The 19,434-nt window shown below is 48.9% G+C and overlaps 1 protein-coding gene across 6 annotated transcripts in view; it reads right to left on the minus strand.

Annotated features, from left to right (window-relative positions):
* The window catches only part of PEMT (phosphatidylethanolamine N-methyltransferase), a 1,115,620-nt gene that overhangs the window by 752,564 nt on the left and 343,622 nt on the right, over window positions 1-19,434 (minus strand). For 5 of the 6 annotated variants that reach the window (XM_085628937.1, XM_085628936.1, XM_085628934.1 and 2 more), the window contains exon 3: window positions 9,403-9,518. The exons of the other annotated variant lie outside the window; for it this stretch is intronic. In XM_085628937.1, the coding sequence (XP_085485063.1) occupies window positions 9,403-9,518 (116 nt within the window). The remainder of the gene's footprint in view (window positions 1-9,402; window positions 9,519-19,434) is intronic. 6 annotated transcript variants of the gene reach the window in all.

The following is a 19,434-nucleotide window of genomic DNA, read 5'->3' on the forward strand; positions in this document are numbered from 1 at the left end:
GATTGAGCCATAGGCGTTTCCTTTGTTTGATCTCCCAGCAGAGAGCTAGCACCGGACAGGCGGAGAGCCATCTTCCTTACACTTCCATTGGCTTGTATCCATTTACGTAAAGGGCTATTTTCAGCTATGGGCTTGACTTGCGCGGGCAAAGAAGTAATGACAGCTTTCTGAGTTGCTGAGGGCTTGCCTGCTTTTAGCTTGTTTTTAGCCTTGAACCGACCCTTCTTCCGTGAGGATTTTCTTATAACATTGGCCGGAGAGATGAGAGATGGTTCGGGTTCTTCGTCAGACTCTGCATCGGACTCTGCATCATTATCGTGATTGAAGTCTGAGTTTCCCATATCCTGGGGAATCTCTCCTTCTCCACCTTCTCCACCCAGGACACCTGGGATAAGCAGGGGTAGCTCTGGAAGTTCGTGAATTGAAGATGACACTACGAGGATGGATGGAGAGTGGAGGGCTGTGATTACATCCTCCTCGGCGGTCCCCGGAGTCATAACTGCAGTGATGATTTTGTCTTGGGGAGAAGGAGGCTCAACATCTAGCGACGCACCAGTCAGGCACGCGGGTGAAGCAGGCAGTGGGCCACAAAAAGGAGTATCCCCAGAAGCGGAGAGATGCCCTGAACCCATGTTTTCCCCCAAGGATTCGTTGTTACAGAAAGTAAGTAGTCCCGGTCCCCCAGGCCCCCCTTCACCACTAGGAGATATAGTGGAAGCGACCAAGAGGGAAGGGCGGATCGCGGGCATATTCATATTCATGTTAGCTGAATTAGATATTTTAGATGTTTTAGCCGGATCCATAGGGGGTCGATCAGAACTGCTGCCGCAGCCCGTGTCAGTTCCACCTCCTAGCCCATCTGTAGAGGCGTTATTGTTTGCACGTGAAGCGGGGGCCTGAGCTCGACCAGCCTGGTGGGATGTGTTTCGTCCGGTACGGGCGCCTCGTGCTATCAGCTTAGGAGCCATGGAGGGGTGGTAAAAGAACTTATCCGCGTGCTCCCCCCCCAAATAATAAGAAAAGAGCGCTGAAAGTCTTGAGCTGTGAAAAAGGCGAGTGTCCGTAAGCCAAGGCGCCGTGGGGAGAGCAAGGCGAACTGACCCCAACAGACGCTGGAGTGCCTTGTAAATGAGAAGCATCAGTTGCTCAAAGCTCAGTGTGAACCTGCCCAATCAAGTTGTATCCAAGGTACAGGGCTGTTGTAGTAAGAGAAAGCCCCCCCCGGCTTCAGCAGCTGCAAGCGCCTCCCCTCTCACCTCTCACCTCTATGAGCTCTCACTGTATGAGCCGTAGTCGATGGGAGCACTCTCCTCCGTGTGTAGAGCGCCGCATCAGTCGCGTTTGCTGTGCTAGTTACGTTCTTTGCACCAGATCAGCCGGTAACGATGCTGGCTCCGGTCTTTCTGACTGCTCCTCGGTACGGTATACGGTACTCCCTGAGAGCCCGTGGAGATGAAAGCCCGGCTCAGATCAGGCTCCAAAACTCGCTCGCAGAACCCACTGCTGCGGAAGCCAGGGAAACCAGGACTCTACCCGGAACGAGCCCTCGGAACCGCTAAACTGCAGCTGCCATGGAATGAAGCCGGGAGCCACCAGCAAGCCTGTAGCTGAAGCACTAGCGTACACGTCACGCTCTCCGCACCAAATCAGCCGGCAGCAATACCGGCACCCGAGTCCCGCAGCTCGCAACCGCCACAGCCAGTAGTTTGCACAGTTAGCACGGCTGGCACAGTTAACACGGTGTGAGGGCGCACTCCATCAGACTGTGAACAACAACGTCAGGTTCTTTTTTTGCCGTAGCTTTTTTTTTTTCTCCATCAACTTAAGACCCGTCTTCCACTGAGGTAGTAGCAGAGACCTCAGCTGCTGCTGCTCCGTGGCGAGTCAGCCCGCCATCTTGACTCCACCCGGGAGCTGTCACTTCCCCATTATCATGTGCTTGTTTGGGTCCTTATCTTCAAACATCCTGAGGATTCTAAAGGTACCCAGGGTTTGGGGAATGCCCTGGAGGGGACCAGGAAATAAGGCAAAATATAGCTACATTTTGGCTATTTTGGCAAGATGGTGAAAAAGTGCTGCAGAAGACAGTCTCTGTTTTTTACCTGCAAATGTTATCAACAAAGGGTTTGCGGTGCTAAAATCACCATCTTCCCTGCTTTAAGGAACAGGCAGACTTTTGTCAGAAAACCAACATTTTCTACACAGTTTTGACATTTTACTGGGACATAGCCTATTTTTCCAATTTTTTGTGCTTTCAACCTCCTTCCAGTTAGTGGTAGAAATGGGCGTGAAACCAACAATGGATCCCAGAAAGCTATACATTTCTGAAAAGAAGATGGGATTCTGAATTCAGCAAGGGGTCAATTGTGTAGAAATCTCAAGGTTATCCTATGGATAGTAACAGTTGAAATTAGTAAAAAAAATTGAAATTGAGTTAAAAAAAACAGCTCTTTGTGCCTACATTTTCACCTGTAACTTTTTCTAATTATGCTATATTTTATAAGCAATATACCGTTATGTCCGCGGGACCCTTCTGGTTAAGGGGATATATCGGGCTGGTAGGTTCACCAGGAACCCGAGGTACCCAGAGCCAGTAACTGAGCTGCACTTTGCAATGTTTTTTCTTTGTGTACCGGGTATGCAGCAATTCATTTGGTAAAATGTAAAGATGGGAACAAGATACGGAGTTTGGAAGCAGTGGTTCTTTACACATCTCTGAGTTTGTAGGTAGCCATATTAGCATGCGAATTAGGGGGTATTTTTCAAAATGTCTTCTTTTTTACACACTGTCTTACATTTGGAAGGCAGAAATGCATAGAAGGACAACTGGTAATAAGACTTGTTCTACTACACTGTGTTCCCCTAAGTCTCCCGATAAAAATAGCACCTCACTTGTGTAGGTAGGCCTAGTGCCCGCGATAGGAAACAGCCCAAAAACGCAACGTGGACACATCCCATTTTTCCACAGAAAACGGACTCTTTTTTTGCAATGTGCCTAGCTGTGGATTTTAGGCCCTCGCTCAGCCAGCATCTAGAGGAACCTAGCAAACCTGACATTTTTTAAAACTAGACACCCAGGGGAATCCAGGATGGCGTGACTTGTGTGGCTTGGTCACTTGGCCAACTCACATAAGTGAGGTACCATTTTTATCAGGAGACCGGCGGGAACACTGGGTGGTAGGAAATTTATGTCGACATGGTGATCCCACAACTTTTCCACACAGAAATGTGATGAAAATTAGATTTTTTTGAGCAAAATTTGAGGTTTGTAGGGGATTCTGGGTAAGAAAACCTTGGGGGAGCAACACAAGCCACACCTCCCAGGACTCCCCCGGGTGTCTAGTTTTCAGAACTGTGTGGGTTTGGTAGGTTTTCTTAGATGGCCGCCGAGTTCGGGACCAAAGATGCAGATGACCCCTTGCAAAACCAGGTCATATTGTGATCGATCATTTTTTATGCCTCTACAATACGTTTTGGGCCCTTCTCTGTCACAGGCCCTTGGCCCCACCACACAAGTGAGGTAGCATTTTTTTTGGGAGACCTGGGGGAACGCTAGGTGATAGGAAATTTGTGTGGACTTGGTGATCCCACAACTTTCCCACAGAGAAATGTGGTGAAAATTGTGGGCCATATTAGCAAGGACTTGCGATAATTATCTCAAAGCGCGCTTAGCGCTGTATTTTTTATCGCCGGCTATCGCTGGTTTACATCGCGGAGATAACGCGTTATTATCAACGTTTATCTCCAAGGCGATAATAAACCAGCGATAGCGGCGATTCTCCAGCAATAACGCGGAAATTCCAGCGATGAATTCCCATCGCTAAGGAAAATGTCGCTAATAGGCAGGTGAGGATTCAGCCGTAGAATCCACCTCCCATTGACTATAATGGGTAAGTCAGGTTTCTACCAGGTGTAAAATCTAAGCGATAAACGCGGTTTTTTATCGCTTCGCGGGCCTTGGTAATAGGCGGAAGGTGTGTTTGCGACTGCTTTCAGTCGCTTTCAAGTTGGGAACGCCTCCATTGCATGTCATTAGCGATAAATATTGCTGACATGCAAAGCGGCACCCAAAACGGTCTCTTTTGCCCTACAGCTGTCGCTAACAGCTGTTAGCGACAACTTGCTGATAGGGTGATAAAAATATCGCCGCTTTAGCGGCAAAAAGTGCCGCCAAAGCGGCGATACTGCCCTTGCTAATATGGCCCTATATTTTTTTGCAAAATTGGAGGTTTGCAGGGAATTCTGGGTAAGGAAACCTTGGGGGGAGCAACACAAGCCACACCTCCCTGGACTCTCCTGGGTGTCTAGTTTTCAGAACTGTCTGGGTTTGGTAGGTTTTACTAGATGACCCCCGAAAATGCAGATGACCCCCTCACAAAACCAGGTCGTATTGTGATTGATAATTTTTGATGACTCTACAATAGGTTTTGGGCCCTTCCCTTTCACAGGCCCTTGGCCCACCCACACAAGTGAGGTAGCATTTTTATTGGGAGACCTGGGGGAACGCTGGATGATAGGAAATTTGTGTGGGCTTGGTGATACCCCAACTTTCCCACAGAGGAATATGATAAAAACATGATTTTTTGTGTGCTAAATTTGAGGTTTTCAGGGGGTGTTGGGTAACAAAACCTTGGGGGATCTATGCAAGACACACCTCCCTGGACTCCCCCGGGTGTCTAGTTTTCAGAACTGTCTAGGTTTGGTATGTTTTCCTAGATTGCCACTGAGTCCGGGACCAAAAACGCAGATGACCCCCTTTCAAAAACAGGTTGTTTTGTGATAGATTTGGGGCACCTGCGTTTTTGGTCCTAGGCTTGGCGGCCATCTAGGGAAACCTACCAAACCCAGACATTTCTGTAAACTAGACACCTGGGGGGTTTCAGGGCTGTGTGGCTTACGTTGATTGCCCAATGTTTTCTTACCCAGAATCCCCGGCAAACCTCAAATTTAGCTAAAAAGTAACATTTTCCTCACATTTCTCTGTGGGAAGGTGGTAAGATCACCGCACCGGCATGAATTTCCCACCACCTTGCCTTCCCCTCAGTCTCCTGATAAAAATGATACCTCACTTGTGTGGGTGCGCAATGCAGAGTCAGCCTAAAAACATATTTTTTTTAAACTACCCTCTTGGACCCGCTTTGGTTCCCCCTCAGTTTTTTATTTTATCAGTTTTTAGGTTCTCTGTTTTGGGTGCCCACACAAGTGAGGTATCATTCTTTTAAGAAGACCGCAGGGAACGCAGGGTGGTGGGAAATTTATGCAGGTGCGGGGATCCCACAACTTTACCACACAGAAATGTGAGGAAAGTGTGACTTTTTAGCTAAATTTGAGGTTTGCAGGGGATTCTGGGTAATAAAACCCTGGCAGATCCACGCAAGTCACACCGCCAACCAAGAGCATTCTACGCACGTTGCCAACCAAGCGGCCATCCACGCACACCACCAGCCAAACTACAGTCCACGCACACCACCAGCCGAGCGGCATCAACGCACACTACCAGCGAAGCGCTATCCTCGCTTGCCGCCAGCCAATCGCTATCCACGCACAACTACAGCCAAACGGTATCCACGCACACCACCAGCCAAGTGACAGTCCACGCACACCGCCAGCCAAGCGACAGTCCATGTACACCGCAAGCCAAGTGATAGTCCAAGCACACTGCCAGCCCAGCACCATCAATGCTCACTACCAGCCAAGCGCCATCCACGCACACCTCCAGCCAAATAAAAGTCCACGCACACTGCCACCCAAGCGACAGTCCACGCACACTGCCAGCTAAGTGCCATTCACGCAGACGGCTAGCCAAGCGACAGTTAATGCACACTGCCAGCCAAGCGCTGGTCCACACACACTGTCAGCTATGCGCAAGTCAACACATACCACCAGCAAAATGAAGGTTCACACACATCCAGCCAAACGCCAGTACACACAGACTGTTAGCCCAAGTCCGGTTCACACAAACACATACAGAAACTTTTGCTAGTGTCTAGTGGTTTTCTGCCCCCCTTGGGGCAGATGAGCCTAAAAATATCGCTAATCTTCCCCTAAGGACGCCAGAAATGGCCAAAATGTGTACAAGAAAAAAGGGAGAGAAACCCTTGCCTAAGGAGCTGCTCCCTGACATGCCAATAAACATATCTCTGGTGCCTGGTGGGCATTCTTCCCCCCGGGGGGGCAGATCGGGGACTTTTGCCCCCATCTGCCAACCAGCAGAAAGACTATTGCTATTTTCTGGGGGGGGGGGGGGCATTAGCATGCCCATTCTGGGGAGCCCTCAACCCTAACATACAAACAAAATAGTCCCTGGTGCCTAGTGGTCTTTCTGCCCTCTGAGGTGTGCAGATCAGGAGCTTATGACACCATGTGCTCCCCAGGGGGGGGAGAGACTGTGTCCATTTTGCTTTTGAGTGGGTTGGGGACATTAGCATGTCCATTCTGGGCAGCCCACCACTCCTACTTTGGCTAACAAAAAAGTTCCCTGGTGGTTAGTGGGCTTTCTGCCCCCATAAAGACTGCGGCTCTTTTTCTTTGGGGGGGGGGGGGGGGTAGGTCATACTCGCATGCCCATTCTGGGCAGCCCACTCTGAGCGCTGAACCACGACACGCTTGCCCAGGCTCCCTGTCCCCCTCTGAGCGCTGAACCACGACACTCAGACCAATCACAACGCTGCATTGCAGCATTGTGATTGGCTTATGGGAACCTGGGTGCTTCCTGTTCCTACTTCCTGCCCAGAAGTTCTGGAAGCAGGCGAAGAGGACCGAGAGGCGGCGGCGGCACTCAGGCTATGATTGTTTAATTTGTTTTTCCATTCCCTCCTCCGTGACCTGCCCCCCCCACCGTTAAATAGCAGCCGCCACTGACCACTGGGCGAGGCAGATTGGAAGCTATTTCCCCATCTGCCCCACTGGGGGAGGGGGGGGGGAAAGACTATTTCTTTTGTAGGGGGTGGGAGCAGCCCACACCCCTGCTCTACTAAAAATATTGTCCCTGGTGTACTAGTGGGCTTTCTGTCCCTCAAGGGAGCAGAAAGACTGGTGATTTCTTTCAGAGGGGGTGGGGGCCTTGGCATGCCCATTCTGGGCAGCCTCCACCCCTGCTCTACTAAAATAAATAGTCCCTGGAGTTCTAGTGGGTTTTCTGCTCCCCCCAGGGGGCAGACCGGGGCTATTGCCCCATCTGCCCCCCAGGAGGGCAGAAAGACTAGCTATTTATTTTGGAGGGTGGTGCATTGGCTTTCCCATTCTGCCCAGCCTCCACCCCTGCTCTACTAAAAAAATAGTCCCTGGCATCTTAGTGGGCTGTCTGCCCGCCCCAGGAGGCAGATTTGGGCTATTGCCCCATCTTCCCCGCAGGAGGGCAGAAAGACTAGCTATTTCTTTTGGAGGGTGGGGCACTGGCATGGCCATTCTGGGTAGCCCACATGCTGGCTCTACTAAAAAGAAAATAGTCCCTGGCATCCTAGTGGGCCCAAGACCGTCCCTTTTGTTTTGGGGGGTGGGGCATTGTAATGCCCAGTCAGAGCAGCCCCCACTCCTAAATATTTTAAAGCAAATAATCCCTGGTGTCTGGGGTGCTTTCTGCCCCCCCCCCCCCCGGGGTGCAGATTGGGGGCTACTGCCTGGGCAATCCACAAGCAGGGATCAACTATGGTACCATTGGAAAGAGGGAGATTCTCTCCGTTCCAACAATACCTCTACCGTGTGTTTCGGTGCTCGGGGCTGAGATAGCCCCACAAGCAGCAAAGCAGTGAAACTGAAACGAGCCGATTGGCTCATTTCAGTTCCACTTTTAATGTAATGACGTCAGCGCGCCAGCCACACGATCGTCATTACATTGAAAAAAAATGCTTTGGGAAGTTGGGAAAGCTCTTCCCCACCGCCCAAGGAAAAAATAAAAAGGAAATCTCTCTGCCGTTTACGGCAGAGGGATTTTCCGGTGGTGCGCGAAGGACGTCATTGTTAGGTCCTTGGCACACCAGCGTCACAGCCGAGGACGTAACCGTTACGTCCTTGGCACCGAAACCAGTTAATAAAGTTAATAGGTCTCTTCGTTTGCCACTGCCACATGAACACCTATTCAGCATTGACAAATCAAAAAAAACGCTTTTTGTTGATACTGTGCAACATAGGCAAAAAATTGGTGCATAAAGTATACATGGCTATCACACATACACATGTCGCGTATTGATGTGAAAATGGTAAAACATCACACATGCATCCTTTGTTCGTTTTTAAACTTAGCACTCCATTTCTTATTCTAAAATGGTGAATTACCATCTTGGAGCGATAAATAAAAAATAAAAAATGCCACCATAACTCTTTTTTTGGGGAAAGGAGTGGCCCAAGAAGCAAATTGCAGCTGCTGGGTCCTGAAAAACGGTTTTTTTGCCTAAACCTTTTTGCTGCCAAGTTCTTTTTTGGCTATTTGGGGTAGTGCACACTTAGGTCCCCATAACATTTTGTCCACATAAGGTATCCACGTGCTACATTTGTGTCCCTTTTTTCCAACATCTTGAGGATTCTAAAGGTACACAGGGTTTGTGGATTCCCCTGGAATGGACCGAGAAATTAGGCAAAATACAGCAAAATTTTGTTTTTGGGGGGGAAAATGGGAAACCAGTGCTGACGAAGAAAGAGTCTGTTTTTTTCCCTACAAATGGTATCAACAAAGGGGTTGTAGTTCTAAAATCACCATATTCCCAGCTTCCAGGAACAAACAGACTTTTGTCACAAAACCAACATTTTCTACACAGGTTTGGCATTTTACTGGGGCATAGCCTATTTTGCCTATTTTTGTGCTTTCAACCTCCTTCCAGTTAGTGGGGGAAATGGGTTTGAAACCAGTAATGGATCCCGGAAAGCTATTCATTTCTGAAAAGAAGACAAACTTCTGAAATCAGCAAGGGGCCATTAGCTGACCATTCATGGTTTTCCTACAGAAAGTAACAGTTGAAATACATATTAAAAGTGAGTTGAAAAAAATTGTCATTTGTGCCTATGTTTTCACCTGAAACTTCTAAGAATGGTATATTTTTTACAGCAATATGACGCTATGTCCGCGGGACCCTTCTGGTGGTGGGGATATGTAGGACTTGTAGGCTCACCAAGAATCCGAGGTACCCAGAGCCAATAACTGTGCTGCACCTTGCTGTGGTTTTTCAATTGTGTATCGGGTATACAGCAATTAATTTGGTAAAAAGAGTGATTGCCTTTTGCAAGGAGCCTTTTGCAGCACACCCAAACTCTGTATCCTACTTTCATCTCCACTTGCAAGCGCATCCTACCCATCACTGATGCCCATTTTCACTTAAAGTAAATTATTTGTATGAGCCAATTTTTTTTAATAAGCGTTTAGGACATAATCCCACAGTTTCATTTTTACTTACTGAAAACATTACTTACCAATAACTTCTTAAGCAACCAATCATGATAATCACAGCTCCTAAAGAATAGCACGCTGCGTATTGAGACCCAAAGAGCCTGGTAAGAACTCGCGTGTTGTGCTCCCATCTTGCAACCTATGTGGACAAATAAAGAAATGCAGCAATGTAAATGGCCGGAGACTCTGGGTGCATTCAGATACTTGCTATTGTAGCTTTATTTATGTAGTTCTTTTTAATTTAGTAGCTGTAGCATTTCAAACAGAATCACTGCAGTAAACAACACGATTGTTACACAGGGCCACAGCCAGGTGTAGTGGATGCCAAAGGCCAAAAATGTTTGAGATTGATGTAAGGGCCCTGGGGGTCACTGCATGGGAGGATCAACAGGGAACACAGTCGATTATCTTTACATACAAACATATAAGCAGTTGCTGTAAGGAAGTATTACGCTACACAACTCTAGTCGGAGTGTGGCAGGGGACAATGTAGGGGAGGTAAGTGGGTAATGCAATTGACTGTATTTAAGGTAGGTGTTTAAGAATTGAACCTGGGTTCTTCTGCTGGATGAAGAAAGCCAGAAAATATTTAGGTGGAACTGGGATGTGGGTTTCTTTCGACTTGTGATGGTGGAGAGCAGTCTGGCTGCAAAGTTCATGACATTATCAGTGGTAGAAAGGGCATACTTAGGGAGACCCTTGCGCAAACTGTTGCAGTGGTCCAGCATACTCAATATAAGGTCATTACTGAGGTTTTTACAGTGTTGGAGAGTATGATGTTCTATGTTGGTTGGGTTTCTAGGTTGAGCAGCTGATACCATGTTGCTGAGGCTGTGGTGGATATAAAGCAGCTCATCGCACTGGGAAATCAAGGAGCGCCCCAAAGTTTCGAGCTTTGGGGAAAGAAGTGAGGATGTCCAGAGAAGGATGAGAGGACCTGGGTGGGGGAGGTTGGTAGAAGCAAAGAATTGGATCAATTCTGTTTGTACTGAATGGACAACAAGGGACTGCATTGCATCCGGTGTTGATGGCAATGCAGTGCCATGTAGAGATGATGGCAGTGCAGTGGCATCCGGTGCTGATAGCATTCCAGTGCCATGAAGAGATGATAAAAGTGCATCCGGTGCTGATGCCAGTGTTATACGATGCAGAGATGATGGCAGTGCAGTGCCATCTAGAGATGATGGCAGTGATGTACCATGAAGCGCTTATGGCACTGCAGTGCAATCTAGGGATGATGGGAGTGATGTACCATGAAGAGAGGATGGCAGTGCAATGCCATCTAGAGATGGCAGTGCAGTGCCATCTAGAGATAGCAGTGCAGTGCCATCTAGAGATGATGACAGTGATGTAACATGCAGAGAGGATGGCAGTGCAGTGCCATCTAGAGATGATGACAGTGACGGATTATGCAGAGAGGATGGCAGTGCAGTGCCATCTAGAGATGATGACAGTGATGTAACATGCAGAGAGGATGGCAGTGCAGTGCCATCTAGAGATGATGACAGTGACGGATTATGCAGAGATTATGGCAGTGCCAACTTGAGAGGTGATGCCAGTGCAGTGCCATGCAGAGATGATGTAAGTGCAGAGCCATGAAGAGATGATGACAGTGCAGTGCCTGCCAGAGATGATGGCAGTGCAGTGCCATGCAGAGAAGATTCAGTCAGGCAGTTACAGATTTGGGTGTGTAGCTGGCAGGAATTACAGAGAGGACGTAGAAGAAGATGCGGGTGTCATCAGTGTATACGCGATAAGAGAAGCCAAAGGAAGACATAATTACGTCATGGAAAGAGCTACCAAGTGAGAGCTAAAATAGTGATGGGCCAAACAGAGCTTTGAAGAATGACCGCAGAATTGTGGGTGGACACAAATAGATTAAAGAAACCAGAGAATGAGGTACGAGCACCAATATAAAGCAGTTTGTTGGAATACTTGTGGAGGCAGGTATATTGAGAAGAAACAAGTTGTAAAGAGCATTGAAAACAAAACATAGGACACAGAAGAGGGAAGCGCGAGAGAGTACTATTTCAGTGGAGGGGCCATTTAGGAAGCCTGACTGGAGAGTGGCCAATAAAGTTCTTAAATAAAAGGTAATTTGGTTAGCCTGTTAAAAATAAGGCATTGAGGGATTTCTGAGTAGTGCGGCAGGGTAAAAGATGGCAGGTAGAGGCAGTGACGTCTTATCGCATGGGCACACTGGGCAGTTGCCCAGGGGCCCCACGAGCATAGGGGCCCCATGCAGACCAGAATTTAACACTAAATTTTCCATTAAACACTTTTATTCCTGTGAGTGGTTGTGTGGGCAGGGCCCATTGCACTACTTTGCCCAGGGGGCTATAATGCTGTTAGGACGGCCCCGGGTAGAGGCAGGTGAGGGGATCAGAACTTTTTTTCTTTTAGAAGAGATAGTGCCTGAGGGGATGTAGAGAAATGGGGTTACTCCGCGATGAGAAGTCAGAGGGTAAGTCAGGAGAGGAGCGAGAGTTCTAGAGTAAAACATTAGAGTGTTTACCATTTTTAGGGGAGCCTGCAGGCAGCATGCATGTGCTGTCACTTGGCAACAACCTATTGTATCAAAAAAAATAATAAACTCTCTAAAAAGGGGCTTTAAGCCTGCCCGTTACTCACCATTCGTTGGAATCCCTATCGCTCTTCTTTGCTGGCTTCTAATTCGGCAGCACTTGCAAGGCGTCACTTACTGCGTGATTTCCATGTGTTTGTGAGCAGCATGGACGAAGTACAGATTGATTTAACATAGTGTCCGTCCACTGCTCCCATTGTAAATTGAGGTACTATTTTTTATTTATTTATTTATTTATTTTTATATAGCCGAACTCGACCTGACCGAAAAGTGTTGGGCACTTTTGTATGAGTACCAGTTGCACTACGCAGGTTCACATTCATTCTTTTATGCCGAGACATTGATCGATTTGCCCAGTATCACTGGATATTGAGGAGACGCTGCTTGTTTTTTTCAGTCAAAGCCCTCCATTGTTGCATTTGTTGCGCTATTAACCTCTTGGGTGCTATGAACGTGCAGGAGCCGTCCTCAGTACCTGAGCACTGGTGCGGAGGACGGCTTCAGCACATCCTGGCACGAGAGGCAGAAAATCCCTCTGGTGCTTGCACCAGAGGGATTTCCTTTTATTCATTTCAGCCTCGAGCACTCCCCCAGCACCCACAAGCTGTGTTTTTTGTGTGTCTGAAATGGCGATTGGCGGATATGGCGTGCTGGCCTCATTGCAGGGAAATCTTCACTTTCATTGCATGGTTGTTCTGGAGCATATCTCAGCCCCCCGAGTACCAATTCATATGGTAGTGGTATCATTGGAATGGGGGGAATCTCCCCTTTCCAATGATACCTTTTAATAGTGGATCCCTGCTTGGGGATTGCCGTAGGAGGGTGTTCCCCAAGCCGGGACCCACCAACTAGAACGCCAGGCTAAATATTTTGAGAGGGGTGGAGCAACACTTTCGCTATGGGCTAGTGTTCCCCCTTCCCAAAGGCCCAAAAAGTCTTTCTACCCCCCCACGGACGCAGATTGGAGGTTGTTACCTCCAATGTGCCCCCCAGGGGGGCGAAACTGCACTAGAAACTTGGGATTGTTTTTTTGTAGCAAAATGTGTGGGGGTGGCCCTCCCAGACATCAGGGCTAGCCCCCCCACCCCATAAAAGGCCCGTAACAGTCTTTCTGAGGTGTTTTCCTCCAATCTGCCTCCGATGGGGGGCAGAAAGCCCAATAGACCATCAGGTAGTGGAATTTGAGGGAGGGGAGCGACCCCCGCGCAATGGGCTAGTGCTCCCCCCCGCCAAAAAGTCATTTTGCCACCTTCCCAGGTGCAGAGTGAAGGTTGTTACCTTATGTATCTGTTCTGAGGAGGGGCGGAGCTAGCCACAATGGAAGATGGTCGCTTCTTGAGCGAGCTCCTCCGGTCGCAGTAGTATCCTGCAAGAATCCTGCAAACCCGAGTGCATGTAGGGCACTAAATCCTTGATATAAGCGTACTGGCGGATAGGGGCTATCTGTGGACCCCTTTATCGCCATTAATGCTGCTGTTGGCCCGATCTGGCGAAGTTGCGGAGGAGGGACCTATGCTGAGAGGCCGAGACGAGAAGCAGCGGGCTTGCGTGGTGACTGGCCGGGATGCACAGCACGTAAAGCCGCGACGACAGCCCTGCTAGGCTGGAAGGTTGCAACCCCCTGGGAACCATTGGGCGCATTGACCACCACCCGAATCCGGAAAGGGGAGGACTGCAGCTGAATCCGCTAGGAGCTCCCACTCCTTAAGAGGTGAAGGAGCAACTGCGGGGCGTCTGCCGGCCGCGACATCGGTAGTTGTCGGCAATACCCCGAGCCGGAAGGACGACCGATGCGGACCGCGGAGTGCTCGCTGTACAACGCCGAGACATTGCGCAGCCTCCCACGAGGAGGACACTGCATCTACAGAATTGGGAGGCATAACGCGACCGGGGGGCCATGCCTCGGGGCTCGGTTGCATGGCGCAGGACACACCTGAGCTCACGATCACTGACACGTGGCGGGCAGCTGTGGGGCGGCGATCTGAACACCGGAGGGCACAGCCGAGCTCCTGTTCGATCCACCCCTGTTCGACTCTACCCTACGCCACACATTACACGCTGTCTCTGCCAGCTGGCTGGAGAGGCTAGTCGCTAATGTAGGAAGCAGGAGAAGGTGCTGTGTCCTCGCAGGGATATATATGGCGGTGTGTTCCTGAGCGTCAGCTACGCATGAAGATCTAGGCGACAGGATCAAGAGACAACTCCACCACCATTACTGTGTAATGCGAAGTGCCTGAAAGCGGGGCGCCTGCGGCGTGCGTACTGGGGGTAAGAGCTGCGGACCCCTAAGCAACGGGTTATTGCCCAGGTCGCCTCCCATGCTGCCTGAGCAGGACTAGCAAAAAAAAACACCAAAGGTTAGGCCAACTCAAGCCCTCCTACAACTGCACAGTACACGCGATAAACGGAGTGCGCTAAGTGAACGGCGCTGGGCATCATGGGCAAACCAGACAGGAATCAGCCCAAACTTCATTTTGAACAAACAAAATAATTGGTTGAAACTGGTCTGGACAATCAGCAGTCTGCGCAACAGGTAGAGGGGGGCGCGAGTGGAGTAGCAACCAGTGATGTGCAGGCCATGTTCTCGTCCATAAAAACTGCACTCTCTAGTATAGATGGGAAAATAGACTCTCTAATGTATAGAGTGGACCGCATGTCCGAGCGCCTGGATAAGCACACAGAACGACTTGACATGGCGGAGAGCCGTATCTCAGAAGCAGAATATGCCCAACAACAAATGGAAGTGAGGCAAGGAAAGATGGACAATACCTTAACTAAACTAATGGCGAAGGCCGAGGACATTGAGGCGCGCTCCCGCCGCAACAATATACGCCTCATGGGAATAGCAGAAACAACCAACACCGGGCCAATGGAGCGTTATTTTGAACAATTGCTCATCTCTCCTCCGGGACGAGAGCCCTTCTCCGATGTCTTTATCATAGAAAGGGCACATAGATCATTGGCTCCGCCCTCGCCGCCCGGGGCCAGACCAAGGTCGATGATAGCCAAGCTATTCAATTATAGAGATCGAGACGCGGTACTACGTAGAGCTCGAGACCTGGGCAGCTTGACTCACGAGGGAATGGACATATCTATTTATCCCGATTTTACACCCATTGTCCGGGAGGGAAGAAAGAAGTTTGTGCCTGTCAAGAAGAAACTCAGAGACCAAAATATCCCATATGCGATGCTTTACCCCGGCCAGGCTGCGGATAGCAGACGGCGGAAAGAACACAATCTATAATGATCCGAAGGATGTGCTTAAGTTCCTATAACAGAAAGGACTCCAAGGCGCACGCATGAGATCGCCGAGAGGCGGGACAGAAGAACAGGCTTCTACATCGGACGGCGAATAAAGGGCCAACAGTCACAGGCCATGTGCTCACCTCGGTACCGCACTTCTGAACCACAGCGAGCGGTGCACAGTCTGCCACCGGGTGTTACCAAGTAGGCGCCTTAGTGACTGAACTATGCAACCGACTAATAGAAATGATCTGGAGAGGATAACACCGTCTGCAACAATGCCACTATACAGAGTCTGCGAATTAAAGCTTACGACCCTGTATGGGGTGGTGCATGTAGACCCACATACAGAATACAGATAAGTGTACCCGAGAGCTCAGTAACTTAGATAATATAATATTACTTGTACGTTGTATATCTGCACATACATTATATGCTGAAGGATTGATTGGACCATTAATGTACATAGACACTCTTGATACACAGCTGCTACCCTGCATGCTGAGGTGAGCAGCGAACTAAGTGATTTTATAGCGACCACCCATATGATTTCTTTCACAGGGAATCGGACTGGTAGCTCCCGCCACCTTGTGTATACCACATCTGGTTGATTTTTTGTTTGGGGGAAGGGTGGGGGGGGAGTTGGGTACGTTACAAATTCAATGGGTTTATCTGCGCTGTAACGGGGAAGGCGAAGCGGGAGGGGGAGATTGGGTGTTATATCGAAAAGCCTGGTCGGCATTAGAATAGCAGTTACCACATGCCATGATATCAACGCACACACAAGTTACTTTCCATGTCAGCTAAAAAACGACACTGAGTACAGATAGCAGATACACACGACCCCTGACATTCATGACATGGAATGTGCATGCCCTACATAATCCGCAGAAAATACGTAAGGTCTTCACATACTTGGACCGCCATAAAGTGGATGTTGCGTGTCTCCAGGAAACACATCTCACAGATCTCACTGAGGGCAGAATTGGCACGAGGTGGGCATCCTATCGGATGGCATCATCATACTCCACATACGCCAGAGGAGTTATGCTTCTTATTAGATGCGGCACCCTCTTACATCTTATTCGCTCCATTAAAGACGATCATGGGCTGTATGTGATTGTTCATGGAATCTTCGGGGGGCACCGCCTTAACTATAGTCACAACATATGGCCCCAATACTGATGACCCGTCCTTTTTGTGCAGATACTGGCTAAACTGCTTACCTTACCCCCTGCAGCAGTCCAATGGGGTGGGGATTTTCACACTTGCATAGATCCAACTCTGGATAGGTCAACCGGAACTGACAGGTACGGGAAGCAAGTGGCTAGGGTGCTCGGAGATGGTATGGACGAGTGTGCCCTGTTGGATTTGTGGCGCCTGAGACACCCAGGTCGGAAAGAAGGCACATGCACATCCACTGCCCATAACACGTGGTCTAGACTAGACTATTAGCTGGCCACACAGGATATTTGTAGATGGACGACCACTGTAGAACACATGCCCAAAACACTGTCAGATCATGCACCTGTTAGGCTGGCACTGGACATACCTACACACACTCCACGAGAGTTTACATGGCGTCTACAGCAGAATGCACTCAAGGAACAGGTGTTACGATCCAAACTGCGTCAGGCAATAGTAGAGTACTTTGAGCATAATGCAGGATCTGTGAGTAGTGCAAAGACTTTGTGGGATGCCTTTAATGTATCTGTTCTGATATAGAAGTACAGCACAATACCTAGGTGAGCCACCCCCGCCACATTTTTTTTTATTTATGAGAATATTTGGGGCAGAAAGACTGATGCACCTATTCTGGGGTGGTAGCACAGCTTGATACCTGGGTGAGCTGCCCTACCCCCATTTTTTATTGTTAGGACATCCTCTGGTGCCTAGTTGCCTTTCTGTTCCCCAGGGGGCAGATTCTGGATAAACATCCTCAATTCACCCTGGGAAAGGGCAGAAAGACTGATGCACCTATTCCAGGGTGGAAGCACAGCTTGATGTTTGGGTGAGTTGCCCAACCACCTTTTTTATTGTTAGGACATTCAATGGTGTCTAGTTGCCTTTTGCTCCCCCGGGGGGGCAGATTTTGGGTAAATACCCTCAATCCACCCGGGAAGGAACAGAAAGACTGATACACCTCTTCTGGGGTGGGAGCACAGCACAATGCCTAGGTGATCCAAACCACATTTATGATCCCATTGAAACAAAAAAATTACTGTTAATAGCCACACTTGGGCACAGTGAGCAATACATGCCCTTGCATGAAGTATTGCATTTTAAGCAATGCAAAATTCACCAACTACAATATCACCCATTTAGTCTCTAACTAATGTCCATGAAATGCAACTTTCCAACTGTTACCCCGGCCTGGAACGCTATCAGACCATCGAATGCTTGCTTTCATGCATACCAATGTCCAATGCGGAAAACCTTGATATTCTCATGAAATACATTTATATACAATTATTAAAAGTGCATGTAAATACTATGCATAGTCAGTGAACATCCTAAAAATCTGCATGCTTTCAGACATGCATACCTACAATTAGAAAGAACAATCTCACAGTGTGGGGAGGGGAGGGGCCTTGAAAGGGCGGGGCCTCATGTCCAGACGTACCTATGAGGCACTTTTGATGTCCTGCGGTCTTTTCACACCCTTTAATGGACGTCGGCAGTTCAAAGCCTCAGAAAACGTGCTTGAAAACCACTATTTTCAGTGGTGATCACATTGTTTTTCCCTGCCACCGTGTGATCTCGGCTCCTCACAGGGAGACCGTGTGATGGGAGCCGATATTGTGTGAGTTAGCAGGTATGGTCATGTGAGCCAGTGTTATGCACCCCAGGTGGTGTACGGGTGTAACAAATAACCTTTGCCCAGCAGACAGCGCCTATGGATGTTTTCATGCTCAGTTATCAATAAGGAGTACTGCGCTCAGTTACACCCTTTTGGTGGTGATTTCCAGTACAGACAAAACACAAAAAATTGAAATGGCTAATTACAAACTGGGGGTAAAAAACGATCTCCCAAGTCACAAAACGACACTCAGATTTTCAAAATAATAGTTCTGTTCCTATGCCAGTTTACACTGTGGTCCGAACTTGGGGGCATAATTACAAGGGCTTTAGCTCCGCTTTTTTGGCTTACAAAGCTAACAAAGCGGAGATAAAACCAGCGCCCTATTTACAAGAGGGTGCTAACACGCATAAACGATGGATTTAGGCCCAGATCTCTGTACTGGGGTGAATGTATGACATTGTTCTGCATTCTGTCCATCAACTGTTGTTTTTGCATTTGTCACCCCGAGTGGGAAGGGTATGCCCAGACGTGGGTCCCGTGCTCTCCATGCCACTGGAATCAAGCTATCCTGGCTGAAGAGGGGTGAAACCCCGAAACCGGTCCTAGGATGCTTGTTTCCAGTCCAGGGAGGACCTGGCTTGGCAGTTCGGGCTGGACTGTACCCATGAGGCACAGGGTCAAGACTGATTTGCATATGGCTGGGTTCAAACTGGAACGGCATGGCGAGCAAAAAAACGATGGATTTAGGCCCAGATCTCTGTACTGGGGTGCATGTATGACATTGTTCTGCATTCTGTCCATCAACTGTTGTTTTTGCATTTGTCACCCCGAGTGGGAAGGGTATGCCCAGACGTGGGTCCCGTGCTCTCCATGCCACTGGAATCAAGCTATCCTGGCTGAAGAGGGGTGAATCCCCGAAACCGGTCCTAGGATGCTTGTTTCCAGTCCAGGGAGGACCTGGCTTAGCAGTTCGGGCTGGACTGTACCCATGAGGCACAGGGTCAAGACTGATTTGCATATGGCTTGGTTCAAACTGGAACGGCATGGCGAGCAAAAAAACGATGGATTTAGGCCCAGATCTCTGTACTGGGGTGAATGTATGACATTGTTCTGCATTCTGTCCATCAACTGTTGTTTTTGCATTTGTCACCCCGAGTGGGAAGGGTATGCCCAGACGTGGGTCCCGTGCTCTCCATGCCACTGGAATCAAGCTATCCTGGCTGAAGAGGGGTGAAACCCCGAAACCGGTCCTAGGATGCTTCTTTCCAGTCCAGGGAGGACCTGGCTTGGCAGTTCGGGCTGGACTGTACCCATGAGGCATAGGGTCAAGACTGATTTGCATATGACTGGGTTCAAACTGGAACGGCATGGCGAGCAAAAAAACTATGGATTTAGGCCCAGATCTCTGTACTGGGGTGAATGTAT

Source organism: Triturus cristatus, chromosome 10 (assembly GCF_964204655.1).
Source record: "Triturus cristatus chromosome 10, aTriCri1.1, whole genome shotgun sequence".
In the NCBI taxonomy this organism is placed as follows: domain Eukaryota; kingdom Metazoa; phylum Chordata; class Amphibia; order Caudata; family Salamandridae; genus Triturus; species Triturus cristatus.